Raw genomic sequence first — 15,031 nt, 5'->3', positions numbered from 1 at the left:
GCTTACAAAAAATGCTTTTATGCTCAGTGCAATTGGCTTGGCTCATAGAAACAAAAAAAGGGGGAATTATGGGAGCTCAGTTTGGAAGCCTGTGGAATCTGCTAGACACAGAAATAAAGTAGCTAGTAGAAAAATGCAAGATAAGGTACAAGACAAGTAGCACAAGGTCAAAGAAGAAGTAACAATTGAGGAATTGAGAAAACAACCAGCACGAGCGATCAGCATGGCAACAAATCAACGAGCAGAATAAGAGCGTGGTAGTTGCGTGAACACCAGTATAGCCACCAATGAGTGAGCTTGCCTGGTAGCATACCCGGCACATGCAAAGATGCTAAGGGTATAAATGCAAGAATGTATACTCAATAAACACTTCAGTTGCACACCAGCCTTGAGTCATGTGATAAATTCCCTTCAGCAGAGCCCAGCGGGCAGTGAGGTGCAGCCCGAGGGCCACTGGGACTGCTCCTCCATTTGGCAGCTGGGCTCTTGGTCCTGAGCACCTCCTGCATGCTGGGGCTGCCCCCCCAGCTCCAGAGGAGATGGGAAGAGACAGCAGATGAGACCAATGAAGTTCTCATGACTTTTTGTTGTCTGCACCTACACAGGAAAACTTGTTCTAAAAGTACAGGAAACTAGTTGGTCAAAATGCATGAAATATTTGCAGGCAGGAGCCTAAGGAAAACATTATACATGTATATATATAAAGCACAAGTTTCAGAAAACAATGAAGTAAAAAAAAAAATAAAAAAAAAAAAAAAAGAAGCTTGTCCTAATATTTTCTGAGATATTACGAGAGTATAGTAATGATGGGATGATGGAACTATTATTGTTTATAAAGTAGCAGGTATCCAAAGAGTTTCCTCGCTACATTCCTTAGTTCCTGATTCCTCATGCTGTAGATGAGGGGGTTCAATGTTGGAGGAATCACCGAATACAGAAATGACATCACAAGGTCCAAAGATGGGAAGGAAATGGAGGAGGGCTTCAGGTAGGCAAACATGGCAGTGCTGGAAAACATGGAGACAATGGCCAGGTGAGGGAGGCAAGTGGCAAAGGCTTTGTGCTGACCCTGCTCAGAGGGCATCCTCAGCACAGCTCTGAAGATCTGCACGTAGGATAACATGATGAAAACAAAGCAACCAAAGCCCAAAGAAAAGCTAAACACAAGTGCCCCAACTTCCCTCAGGTAGGCATCTGAACAGGAGAGCTTGAGGATGTGGGGGATTTCACAGAAGAACTGGTCCACAGCATTGCCATGGCAGAGGGGCAGGGAAACTGTAGTGGCCGTGTGCAGGACAGCATTGAGAAAGCCACTGCCCCAGGCAGCTGCTGCCATCTGGGCACAAGCTCTGCTGCCCACGAGGCTCCCGTAGTGCAGGGGCTTACAGATGGCAACGTAGCGGTCATAGGCCATCACGGTGAGAAGGAAATATTCTGATGACATCAACAAGACAAAGAGAAATACCTGTGCAGCACATCCTTGATAGGAGATGGTCCTGGTGTCCCAAAGGGCATTGGCCATGGCTTTGGGCAGAGTGGTGGAGATGCAGCCCACGTCGAGGAGGGCGAGGTTGAGGAGGAAGAAGTACATGGGGGTGTGGAGGCGGTGGTCGCAGGCTATGGCGGTGAGAATGAGGCCGTTGCCCAGGAGGGCAGCCAGGTAGATGCCCAGGAAGAGTGCGAAGTGCAGGAGCTGCAGCTCGCGCGTGTCTGCGAATGCCAGCAGGAGGAACTCGCTCACAGAGCTGCTGTTGGGCATTTCCTGCCCTTCATCAAGGGCAATGCAAAGAAGGAAAAATACAGACTGTTAGGGGAAATTTTCCCGAACAATACTCATTTATTTTCTCATTAAAACCTTCACATCATCTGTCTTTCAAGGTGACCTTTGTGTCTCTCCCTGGCTGTAGCCCTGCTTTGTGTTTGCTGAGTGTCCTGTACACAGCAGCCACCTCTGCTCCACTGCAGTGGGAAATGTCGTTGCTGTGGGGGCAAACCTCAGCCAGAGTTCATATCCAGGGGTGCTTCTCTGTCCATCCCCTGCTGCCCAGCTGCTGGCTGCTTGCAGCACTCAGCTAGGGGATGGATGCACACAGAGGCTGTGTTGAAAAACCACACCCCCTTGTCTGCAGGTACCAAAGAAAATCTCAGAAAAGCCCTGGTGCAGTCTGTAAGCAGAGAGAAGAGAAGCGATATTTTGAGGTTCGTCACTAACCTGTTCATGTCTCTGTTCAGTGCAATAGGAAGCTCAGTCACCCATGCAAATCCAATCATCCCGTTAACAAAGAGCCTGACCCATGATCACACTATGAAAGTGCAGGTAGATGATGCAGTAAGTTCCTTCTCTTTGCAGGCAGCCCCTGCCCTGCCCTTCCTCTGCCCAAGCCCCTGGGCTCCCCGGGCAGGCTGAGTGCTGAGTGTGGCAAACAGAAGAGGCCCTGCCCTGGCACACAGCCCCTGGGGCACAGCAGGGACCCTGCTCTGCACCACAGCCCTGGGTAGCACTGCCTGCATCCCAGCATCTCCTTCCTCCAGGAATTGGAGCTGCATTGCCCTCCAGACAGAGACTTACCGGGTGCAGGGCTGGGAAGTGTTCTCCCCCAGTGAGCTCTGTGCATCCTGCCACTTCTGCCTGCCTTTAAGCACTCTGTCTCTGCAGGCAGTGCCCCCAGCCCTGCTGCGCTGTGCAGAGGAGCTGCTCCTGGGCACAGCTGTCTCTCTGCACCAGGGCCCTCTTGCCACAAGCTCTCTCTGTCCCATGAGCCCGGCCCAACTCAGCAGCACAGCACCAGCCCAAGGCACCGCAATCACCCCTCTGGGGGCTTTGCTGATGAGCCCATGAACCTCAGGCACTCAGAAACAATTGGAGACATCTCTCCAGAAGTCCAAGTCAGAGGCAAGTTTCCTGCAGTGTCCCCCTGAGGGTCAGCACTGACACAGCCTCCCTTGGAGCTCGTTAGAGCAGAACCCTGGAGGCAGTGAGGACAAGGAGACAAAGGCAATGTGAAAGTGACACTGTGTCCTGGTTTCAGTTAGAAAACCCATTTCCTACTGATGTGTAGGAAAACTGGATGTGTGTCACCAAGCACAAGGGCCAGGCCTTGACCCCAAGTCCTTTGAAGGGAGATCCTTTCCTTTACAGGTTGCTCAGGGCTCTTTGTGGGGCAGTAGGAGATGGGGATGTGCATGGCCAAGTGCAGGAGAATGGTACGACCCCTGCTTGCTTAATGGGTGGGGGTGAGCAGGCAATGAGGCCCTGGTGCTTTAATGATCAGCTGTCTCTTCATAGGCCTCAGTGGCAGAGACAACAGCCATAGCCATGGACACAAAGACCTGGGTCCTGTTGGGACTTTCAGCCTTTCCACAGCCCTCTATCCTGTCTAAACCTGGCTTTTAAAAGGACTCCCATACCTGCACATCATTCACTGCTGGCTACAGACCCTTGTCCGTGTGGTGTCACAGCAGATCTGAGGTGAGTGTGATAACTCAGATCTTCTTGGTGGCCATGTTCCTCATAAGGCAGCTCTGAAGGAAGCTGGCCTGGTTCCTGGTGAGCAGGCACCACTGCTGTATGGCATCTCTCGTGGTGCCCAGGCCCTCCTCCTCCTGTGCACTGCTCACTCAGCAGCATCCCAGTCTGCCATGACGCCTGGGGTTATTCCTCTTTTGATGAAGGACAAGGCTCATCTCCTTGTAAACAACAAGAGATTTCTATAGGCAAAATCCTTCAATTTCTCAATGTTCCATGTTACTGATGCTTCATTCTGTCAGCCATTCATGGCTGCAGACAGACAGTTCAACCTTCCTGTGATTGTGTTATCTCTGACCAGACAGCAGCAGCAGCAAGAGTTGCACAGAAATTTGGATAATTCAGGAGTAACCAGCTAAATGGAATTGCACCATAGAATCACAGGAGAGTAGGGGATGGAAGGCTGCCATGTTCCACCTCTTCTGTACTTCCTTCTCATGCATGCTGTCAGTTTCTCTGGAGCTGTGTCCTGAATGTTATGGGGCTGTGCAGGTGAAAATTAGAAGGGCCAAAGCCCAGCTGGAGCTCAATCCATCTATTACTGTCAAAGACAAAAGAAACAAACAAACAAATAAAAGATAAAAATTTAAATAAATACTTTAAATGAAGGAGGATTAGGGAGAATCATAATGCTTTATTGGATTTTGGGGGGAAAACCTGGTGACAAGGGATGAGGTAAAGGCTGAGACACTTAATGCCTTTTTTGCCTCTGTTACTAGCAGCAAGACCTGCTGTTCCCTTGGATATTTCTTCCTCTTCATGGCCAGTGCCATCGTTCCAATGCACACTTTGTGGCAGTTTTTTCTCTACTGCTCTTTCCTACTACCAAAGAAAGCTCCATCAGGGTGGAAACCTCTCCTGAAGTACGCATCCCAGCCCAATATGTTCCTTGCAGCCTCTCAGCCAACCAGACACAAGTCACCTCAGCAGCAGCTCCCAAGCCATTGACCTGCTGCTGGCCTTGCAGCTTCTTGTCTAGACACAGCCAAGCCTTGTGCCTGCTGCTGCTGCCCACTCATGGACTCAAGAAGAAGGGACAGGACAACCCATGTTTTGGCCTTCTTTCTGCCTGGGTCCTCCTGGGTCTGGAGGCAGAGGGGATCCCCCAGTCAGCATGCCAAGCAGGTGCCTTCTGCTGGCCTAGCAGGGCCACTGCCAGATGTCAGCCCAAAAGTGCAGCTCCCAGGGAGAAGTCAAGGCTGACCTGCCACCTCCAGAAAGAAGTGACCTCCCAGTCCCTTTCTGTGACACGTTCCTGCTGCTGCCCTATCAAGTGCAGAGACAGAAGTGACCTCACAGTCCCTGCCACAGTCACATTGCTCCTGTTGGCCATGAGATCCTGAGGTAGAGCTGAACTATCTCTAGCCCCCTCGGTATTTCTTTTTCACTTTCTGGGTTAGACATTAAGCAAAATTTTAGTGGGAGTGTTTGGTGTTCTGCTTGTGCTGTCAGGTCTGTGGTTATGGTATGGAGAAGCTCTGTGGTTTACGGGTGTTTTACATCTGCCAAGGAGTCTAGGGTTAAATAGAGCATTTTCATGTTAGTGTTAAGGGAAGGGATTACGGTTATCAAGAGAGAAAATTGATTCTTTCAGAGTGTTGTAGTAGCATTTAGGTTCAGGGATTAAAATCACTGTTTCCAGTTAGGTAAGGGCCATATGTGACTTTTTTATGTCACTGTTACTGCAATATCGGCATTGCAGGAATGCTTTTACCTCTATGAAATCATTAATTTCTGCTGGCCATGCTCCTCTTACCACCCCATAATCTCATATGCCTCTTGTCCAGGCATTTCTGACCTCCCCATATCTTCTTGAGATCAGCTTTCTGATGACATTTACCATCTCAGTGTATCTGTCTCACCTCTGTTGGCTCCTTCATTCCTGAGAAGGAAGTGGCATTGTAGTCAGGAGGGAAAAGGACACAAAGATCTTTAGGAGCATCCTGCACAATGTGCCCATCAGCTCTGCACCTACACAAAGTCATGCTTCCGACCTACATGTTTTTTTTTCCCAAATGGCTTCTGTCGATTCAGGGTTACTTTTCCCAAGCCCTCATGCATGGTTCTCTTTTGGATGTGGAGGGATGGGAAAAGGAAAGCAATGCATGAATGGAACTGAGCTTGGCAAGGGATGCAAAGAATAACAGGAAGAGATTCCATAGATACATTGCTCAGATATGAGAGGCCAAGGAGAGTGTACCCCCTTCTGATGGATGAGAAGGGTGAACTGGTAATGACAGACATGGAGAAGGCTGAGGTACTCAACAGCGTCTTTGCCTTAGTCTTCCCTGCCAGTCAGGCTTCCCAAGTTTTTCATTTCTCTGAACCCAGAGATGGAGGCTGAGGGGCCAAGTCCCACCTGCTGCAAGTGAAGAGCAGGTTTGAGTCCACCTGAAGGACTAAAGACGTGCAAGTCTATGGGGCCTGATGTCATGCCACCCAGGGTCCTGAGGGAACTGCCTGATGTAGTTGTCAAGCCTCTCTCCATCATGTTTGAAGAGTTCTGGCAGTCAGGTGAACTCCCTGCTGACTGGAAAAAAGAAAACATCACTCCCATTTTTAAAAAGGGTAGAAATGAGAACTCCTTCACAGCCATTGCCTCCTGCAGGCCCAGCAGATCCTGTGGCACACCTGATCCCATTCCAGCCTTCCCAGCCAGCTCCTCCTTGTGGCCTCGGATCTGATCACATACCTGTCACCTCACATGCCTCTTCCAATGCCATGGGACTGCTGCAGGACCTCACAGTCCCTGCCCTGCCCCAAGGGGACAAGAAGCTGAAGATAGGGATAGGAGTGGGTTTGAAGCTGAGATGTGCTGTGTGCATGGTGGAGGGCTTTGGGGGTTAGATGATCAGGTTAATGTTTAGGAATTAGAGGTCACCCTCCAGGGTTAAGGGAATGGCAAGGACATCGAGGGATGGATTGGTGTTCTGCTGAAGGTGCCTGCTCAAGTTTTAGGATAATGACAAGTTTTGAGGCTTTTAACTTAGATTTGATTTGAAGGCTAGATTTAAGAATGGCATTTTAATCCTTAGTTACGCTTAATCAGCTTTCTGTTTACCCTTCTTGTAGAAGATGCCTTTTACCTCTGCCTTTTCCAAATCCTGAGCAACATCTCTCCTATATCTGGCTTTTCCAAGGTCTTTGAGAGAGGTCTTATGATGACATCTGCATCTCCACCAGTACCTCTCTCGCCCTTCCCACACCACCTCTAAGCAACCTGAGGACGGACAGGGAGGATGATGATGATTTGGGAAAGGGCTTGGTTAAAATCTCTGAGGAGGAAGACCAAAAGTTCTTCTCAATAAAAGAGAAATTTTGTTCATGCCTAAGAGTATGTCCTGTTCCTGTGTGGACTAATGTTATGATTGCTGTACAGTCACAATAAATAAATAAATAAATAAATAAATAAATAAATAAATAAATAAGATGCCGTACCAAATGCTTGAAGGAAATAAGATACTGATTTATTATTTAATTATTTATTTTTGACTTGCTGATTGTATTAGTAGCTTATGTTATGCACTGTTCTGAACTTCACATGGAGATATCATGGTGTCATAGGAAACAGTGACACCCATGAGGACAGAAGAGCAAGTGGATAAGGGCTTGAGTCTACCAACACAGGATGCACGCACATAAAAACTTTATGGAAGGGAAGAGGTAGCTTGGATCCAAAATGTAGATTATGAAATCAAAGACCATGAATATCACCTTGGCACTGCAGGAGAGCTCCAGCAATGGGGCAAAACCACGCAAGAGGTGTCTACGACACTGGGGCCACAGAGCTGGAGCTGGGAGGAGGAGAAAGAATTCCTGTACATGAGAGAAATTCCCCTGGTTCAGGTACAGCTGCCTTCTGGAGTCAGACCTTCCACTTCTCGAGCCTTGCAGAGAACAGGGGTGGCATACAGCCCAGGGCTGACCATAAGACCTGGCCCCCAGCAGGAAGCACTGCAGTCATGCAGAAGGTGCAGCTGAGAGTGCTGCCACCTCTGAGCAAAGGGGGTGCTGTCCCCAGCCAGGAAGCTGGCCTGCATCTGGGGCAGGCTGCTGGAGCTGTGCAAGGAGGACAACTCTCCCTCAGGAAGAAGGCCACAAGCATCAGTAGGTGCTTGGACGCAGGCACCAGCACAGTGATGAGGGTGTTCCACATTCCAGTCACCGTGCTGGTCATGAGAAAGAGGAAGACGAGAGTTGTCTATGGGTAGAGGATCTTCAATGTTGATTGCTGGGAAAACTCAACAAATGGTGTCTTAGAGTCCCATTCCCTTCATGGAAACCCTTTTAGAGCATTCTGGTCCCCCCTCTTTTGTTAGAACACGTTCAGAGGGGTGAAATGATCCCTGGTAGTCATGGCTGAGGTATCCTGCCATGCAGTGTGGGGGGAATACGGGTTAAGGAAGGGTATTGTTTTACTCATGTTTGACAATCAAACTTTAATAGAATAAATTACGCTTCTAAAATCAGTCTCTCCCAAATTCAGCAAGGAGTAGTTGGTGATGCGTTCAGTGTGCTTCAGTCAGCACACCCCAGCAGAGACCCTGGTGCCTTGGGGAGCTGTCAGCCCTGAGGCCTTGGGGACAGCTCGAGGGAACCCAAGGGCACAGAGCAAACGATGCCATGGTCGGGTGCTGTGCTGCTGAGCTGGGCCGGGCTCGTGGGACAGAGAGAGCTCGTGGCAAGAGGGCCCTGGTGCAGAGAGACAGCTGTGCCCAGGAGCAGCTCCTCTGCACAGCGCAGCAGGGCTGGGGGCTCTGACCGCAGCTGGCACACAGAGAGGAGAGGAGAGAGGGCTTGGAGGCACTGAGGAGCGCAACAACAGAGGGCAGCGTGTGGCAGGACACATCTGTAGGCTCTTGACACCGTGAGGCTCTGGCAGCAGGGCACTGCAGGTGGGGTTGCCAGAGGGGTCTTCTACAGCTGGCACATCCGATGGCTGATAGCATCTGGTAGGGTGGGTCTCTCTGTTTCTCCAGAAACGAGTAGAAAATGTTTTAGAGAATGGCATTTATGATTGGATTTTCCAAGAGGAAGGCCAAGACAGGAACTACCTGAAAGGCAAGACTTGTTCTGTAGCCTGTGCTTGCAGATACCCGCAGTAGAGTGGAGGCCAGAATCATGAAAATAGGTGGTCAGTTTGTACTACAGATTCAGACTGCTAGAGCATTGCAGTGAGGGATCAATATTTCATCAATGAACTTCATAACGTCCCTTCCCACACCTCAGCCCAGAAACTCCATCAACATCATTCTTGTGGTCCTCTCAGGTTTTATCCTAGCTGATCTTTCAGAGCTGCAAATCCTCCAGTGCCCAGTGCCCTGTCTTTGGGAGGTCTCAGACAGTTTGAGATGACTACAGATTGCCTGCAATGAACATGAACTGACTCCTCTGCAGGCAGAGCTGCAGCACAGGAGGGTGTCACGTTAAGGGGTGTAGCTGATTAACCGTTACGGGCCCGGTCAGATTCAGAGTACTGAACCAGTCGGACATTCACCAAAAACACATTAACTGTGTCTGATGGGGGTCCCATCAGACATTCACCATCAACGCTTTAACGGTCTGGGGGTCTGTTCAGACATTCACCAAAAACGCATTAACCGTCTGGGGGTCTGGTTAGATTCAGAACACTGAACTACCACGGATAACCACCCTCACCCTCGTTGCACTTAAAGAGAGCTATCACAATGCAATCAAGTATGGTTTATTACAGCAACAGATAATCAGGTTCTTTTGGATTGCCAGTGATAGTGACTGTCTGCAAAAGCAAGCTAGTATGCATGAAATACACAGGTGTTATAGATGTTATAGATGTTACAGGTGTTACAGGTGTTTACAGGTGTCACAGATGCCACAGGTGTCACAGGTGCGCAGCCTAGAAATAAACGCGTTAAAAAGATCAAAGACTCTCTAGAGATTTATAAGCAAGTATTCAGATCTCACCCAAAGGCGTCCCAATGGGGGGGGGAAGAGAGGCTCAGCCCGTCGACTGATCCCACGAGTCAGGAGGTCCTAAGGATGTTGTATTTCCTCGGGATGGTATCTCCCCTGACAGTGGTATCTTCCCTAACATCCCTTTCTCTTGGGCCAATTTATATTATTTTCTATCTTTTAGGTGGAGTTTGAGTGGCTCTAGTCAAGCATATCTTAGTTATGATTGGTGTAAAGTTTTCCCGTCTCCGTTTAAAGTAATAGGCTCCGAGAAATTCAGAGCGCATGCTCAGTGAGGGGTGGTCGCACCTTGGAGGTGGGTAGCTTTTGGGATGGAGGTGTGTTTTGGTATTATAATGGTATTATAATGAGCAAAAAGTACACTAGGGTACAGCATTTGTCAAAACATGACAGGTCTTTGGCTCAGGGTGGCAAAAAGTGCAGCTTTGTGCACAAGAACAATCGAGACCCCACCTGATTACAGAGCCTAGCCGTGGTGTCTCCACTCCACTCTACGCACCGTGCTGTTCCTTAGGGCTAGCACACCAAGTTTCCCCAGCGCGATAGCATCTAAGGTTGGAAACCTAGGGAATGCTCAGGTAATGCAGTTATGCCCTACCCTGAAAACCTCTTCAATGCTGTACCTTTTCCTTAAAAATGCGAATGTTAGTTTTATTTTCCTAGTTACTTCAGGCAATTACACCACACAGTGATGCACCCATTTTCTGCCCAAACAATCTCTCTTGAGAGGTTTGCTACCTGCCTGGGGCCGGTATTTGTGACATCACAAAGAAGCTACCGAGCTTGTTCAAGCTGGCGGACTATCACCCATTCCTGCTCTTGCACATAGGGACAACTGAGGCCATGACAAGGAGGCTCAGAAGCATCCAAAGGGACTTTCTGCCCCTTGGAAAGATGCTGAAGGGATCTGGATCACAAGTAGTGTTCTCCTCGATCCTCCCAGTCAGAGACTGGGAACTGAGGAGGAGGCAGCATATGGATGCACCTGACCAAGTGGGACAATAGTGTTTTGGGCAGCAAGCTGGCCAGACTCATTAGCAGGGCTTTAAACTAGATTTGGTAGGGGAAGGGGATGTACTTGTAAGTGACTCGGAAGAACCCCTGAGTGCCAATAACCTTAACAAATATCAGGGAAACACCTGTGAATCATCCCATAGGAATTAGGAAGGGCTCCTCTAAAAAGGTGATGTGGCCCATAGCCCAGCCGATGGGCCTCTGCACCAATGCATGCAGAATGGGAAACAAGCAGGAGGATTTGGAAGCCATGGCACAATTAGAAAACGACGATCTACTGACTGATGTCATCTACTTGGATTTCTGTAAGGCCTTGGACACGGTCCCATATGATATACTACTCTCTGAATTGGAAAGATATCGGATTTGAAGGGTGGACTACCTGGTGGAAAAGAAACTGACTTGATGGCCACAACCAGAGAGTAGGGGTAATGGTTCTATGTCTAGGTGGAGGCTGGTGATGGGCGGTGTTGTTCAGGGGTCTGTCCTGGGACCAGAAATGTTTAATATCTTCAACAATGACTTAGTAGGATTGAGTGCACCCTCAGCGAGGTTGCAAATGACCCTAAACGGTGTGATGCAGTTGATACAATAGAAGGAAGGGATGCCATCCAGAGGGACCTGGACAAGCTTGAGAACTGGACCCACATGAACTTAATGAGGTTGAACAAGACCAAGTGCAAGTTGTGGCATCCGGGTTGGGGTGGGGGCGATCCTGGACATGAGTACAGACTGAGAGAGAACACATTGAGAGAAGCCTTGTGGGGAAGGATTTGGGGTACTGGTGGACAAAAAGTTTGACGTGAGCCAGCAGTGAGCGCTTGCAACACAGAAGGCCAACTGCATTGTGGGCTGCATCAACAGAGGAGTGGCCAGCAGGTGGAGGCAGGTGACTGTCCCCCTCTGCTCTGCCTTTGTGAGGCCTCACCTGGAGTGCTGTGTCTAGATTTGGGGCCACCAGCACAAGAAAGACGTGGACCTCTTACAGAGAATCTAGAGGAGAGCTACAAAGATGATCAGAGGACTGGAGCACCTCTCCCATGAAGACAGGCTGAAGGAATTAGGTTTGTTCAGCCTGGAGAAGAGAAGGCTCCAGGGAGACCTCCTTGCATCTTGTCAATACTTAAAGGGGTCTTTTTTAAAAAAATGGAGGACTCTCTACTCAGGTAGATAATGACAGGAGGATGTGGGAATGGTCTTAAACTAAAAAGGGGAGATTTAGACTAGACATTAGACATTAGACATTAGACATTAGACATTAGGAGGAAAATCTTCACTGTAAGGGTAGTAAGGTACTGGAACAGGTTGCCCAGAGAAGTTGTGGATGCTCCATCCCTGGAGGTGTTCAAGGCCAGGCTGGATGGGGCCTTGGCCAACCTGATCTAGTGGGTGGAATCTGGGGGGACTTCAGTTAGATGATTTTGAAGGTCCCTTCCAACCCAAGCCATACTATGATTCTATGATACTAGGTTGAAAATTAATTAAATCCAAACCAAAACCAGGACACAAATAGGCTAAGGGCAAGATATCTCTGTGTGTATATCAAAAGACAGGAAAAGTGGTGATAGTTATTAAGTAAGTGTCAGACCTGAATATGACATAGCAACAATGGTATGGAATAAGGGCTGGATATAGTCTGAGTTTTAGATGGGATAGACTTAATTTTTCTTCCTAGTCACTGGTATGGTGCTCTACAGAATCAGCGAATCAGAGTAGTTTCGGTATGAAAGGACCTTAAAGATCATAACACTCCAACCCCTCTGCCATGGGCAGACACACCTTCCACTAGACCAGGTTGCTGAAAGCCCCATCCAACCTGGCCTTCAAAACTTCCAGTGAGGGGGGATCCACAACATCTCTGGGCAGCCTGTTGCAGTGCCTCACCACCCTCTGAGTAAAGAACTTCTTTCTAATACCTAATCTAAATCTACCCTCTTTCGGTTTAAAACCATTTCCCCTAGTCCTATCACTACACTATTTGATGAAGAGTCCCTCCCCAGCTTTCTTACAACCCCCGTTAAGTATTAGAAGACCACTATAACATCTCACCAGAGCCTTCTTTTCTTCAGGCTGAACAACACCAAATCCCACAGCCTGTCTTCAGAGGAGAGGTGCTCCAGTCCCTTGATCATCCTCGTGGCCCTCCTCTGGATTCGTTCTAATAGACCTGTGTCCTTCTTGTTCTGGGGGCCCCAGAGCTAAACACAATACCTGACGTGTGACCTCACGAGGGCTGAGTACAGAGGCACAATCACTTCCCTACTCCTGCCGACCACACTATTCCTGGTACAAGCCTGCATGCTGTTGGCTCTCCTGGCCACCTGAGCACACTGCTGGCTCATATTCAGCTGACTATTCTGTGATTCTGTGATTCTGTGATTACTCCCAAGACCCTTTCCAATGGGCAGCATTCCACCTGCTATTCCCCAGCATTGCAACAGGTTGTCATGCCCCAAGTGCAGGACCCAGAACTTAGCCTTCGTTGTTCTTCATAGATTTGGCCTTGGCCCATGGGTGCAGCCTATCTAGGACCCTCTGCAGAGTCCTCCTACCGTCGAGCAGACCAACACCCACTCAACTTGGTGTTTTCTGCAAACTTACTGAGGGTGCACTCGATCCCCTTGTCCAGATCATTGATGAAAATATTAAAGGCAACTGGCCCCAGAACTGAACCCTGGAGGTCACCACTACAGAACGGCCTCCATCTGCATTTAGCTCCATGTACCACAGTTCTTTGGGCCCATCCATCCAGAGTGTTTTTAATCCAAGGAAACATATACCCGTCCAAGCCTCAAGCAGCCAGTTTCTCTGGGAGAATGCTGTAGGAAACAGTGCCATAATCCTTACTGAGGTCCAGATAAACCACAGCCACAGCCGTTACGTCATCCGCTGAGTGCATCACCTTGTCATAGAAGGAGTTCAGATTTGTCAAGTAGATCCTGACTTTGATAAAGCCCTACTGACTGGGCCTGATCACCTTGTAAGTGTAAGTCTTGTAAGTGTTGCATGATGGTACTCAAGATAATCTGCTTCATGAACTTCCTCATCACTGGTCAGACTGACAGGCCAGTAGTTCCCCGACACCTCCTTCCAGCCCTTGTAGACGCACATTATATTTGTCAGTCACCAGTCTACTGGTCCCTCTCCCGATAGCCAGGACTGCTGATCAATGATGGAAAGCAACTTGGGAAGTGATCCTGCCAGCTCCCTTGGTAGTGACAGGTGGATCCCATGTGGTCCCATAGATGTGTGTAAATCTTTGTGCAGTGGCAGGGCTCTAACTATTTCCTCATGGATTATGAAGGCTTCATTCTGCTCCCTGTACCTATCTACCAGCTCAGGAGGCTGAGTATCAGAACAACAGGTCATGTTGCTGAAAACTGAGGCAAAGAGAACATTAAGAGAACATTAAGTACCTCAGCCTTTTCCTCAACTCTTGTGAATATGCTTCCCCCTACATCCCATACAGGATGAAGATTCACCTAAGTGCTCTTTTTTTTTTTTTTTTTTTCTTTTAATGTATTTACACATAAAAATATGCAGCATATGTCTTTGAAGGTAATAGTCAGATTGAGCTTCAGTTGGGATTTGGCCATTCTGAATTTGTCCCTGCACAACTTCATGACATTCAGGATTCAATTCTACACAAAATGACTGCATGGATGGAAAGAAGCAAAGAAAAGGTGGAACCTGGCAACTTTCCATCCTCTAACCTTCTCTAAGTTTGTGCTGGAAATCCATTCAACTAGTTACTCCTGTATTATACAAACTGTCCTGCAACTGCTGATGTTGTTATCTTGTGAGAGACAGCACAGTCAGGGTGAGCCATCTTCCTGAAGACATTAACTGCTGACAGAATGCAGCATTGGTTGGGGGAACCACGAGAAATTCCAGGATTTACCTTCAGAACCCTCCTGACACTTACAGGGAGAAGAGCCTAGTCGTGCAACAAAGGAAGAGGAACCCCACACATCAGAGCAGACTGGGACACTGCTGAGTGAGCAGTGCCCAGGAGGAGGAGGGCCTGGGCACCACAAGGGATGCAATATGAGCAGTGGTGCCTGCTCGCCAGAAACCAGGCCAGCTTCCTACAGATCTGCCTTACTTGGAGCATAGTCACCAAGATGATCCGAGTTATCAAACTCAGCTCAGATCTGGTGTAACACCACACAGATGTGTGTCTACAAATAGCCAGTAAAGAGGTACAGATCTGGGAGTCTCTAGGGTATCCTGGTTTGGAGAGGAGCAAGGGCTATGGCAAGACTCAAAGTCTGAAAAGGTCCAATGTCTTTGTGTCCATGGCTATGGTTGTTGTGTCTGTCACTGAGGCCAAAGAGGAGACAGCTGATCGTTAAAGCACCAGGGCCACATTGCCTCCTCACCCCCACCCATGAAGCAGGCAGGAGTCGTACCATTCTCCTGCACTTGGCCATGCACATCCCCATCTCCTACTGCCCCACAAAGAGCCCCGAGTACTGCATGAAAAGAAAGGATCTCCCTTCCCAAGCACTTGAGGTGAAGGCCTGGCCCTTGTGCTTG

General features: G+C 48.7%; 1 protein-coding gene across 1 annotated transcript; it reads right to left on the bottom strand.

Annotated features, from left to right (window-relative positions):
- Positions 1-823: 823 nt before the first annotated feature.
- Positions 824-1,759, bottom strand: LOC311428108 (olfactory receptor 14C36-like; the record flags this gene model as incomplete). Its single annotated transcript, XM_084539662.1, has 1 exon — positions 824-1,759. The coding sequence occupies one exon, from the start codon at positions 1,757-1,759 to the stop codon at positions 824-826; it is 936 nt and encodes a 311-aa protein (XP_084395788.1).
- Positions 1,760-15,031: the final 13,272 nt, after the last annotated feature.

This window comes from Aythya ferina, assembly GCF_964211825.1.
Source record: "Aythya ferina genome assembly, contig: HAP1_SCAFFOLD_29, whole genome shotgun sequence".
NCBI classification, from domain to species: domain Eukaryota; kingdom Metazoa; phylum Chordata; class Aves; order Anseriformes; family Anatidae; genus Aythya; species Aythya ferina.
This window is presented reverse-complemented; position numbering and strand designations above follow the sequence as displayed.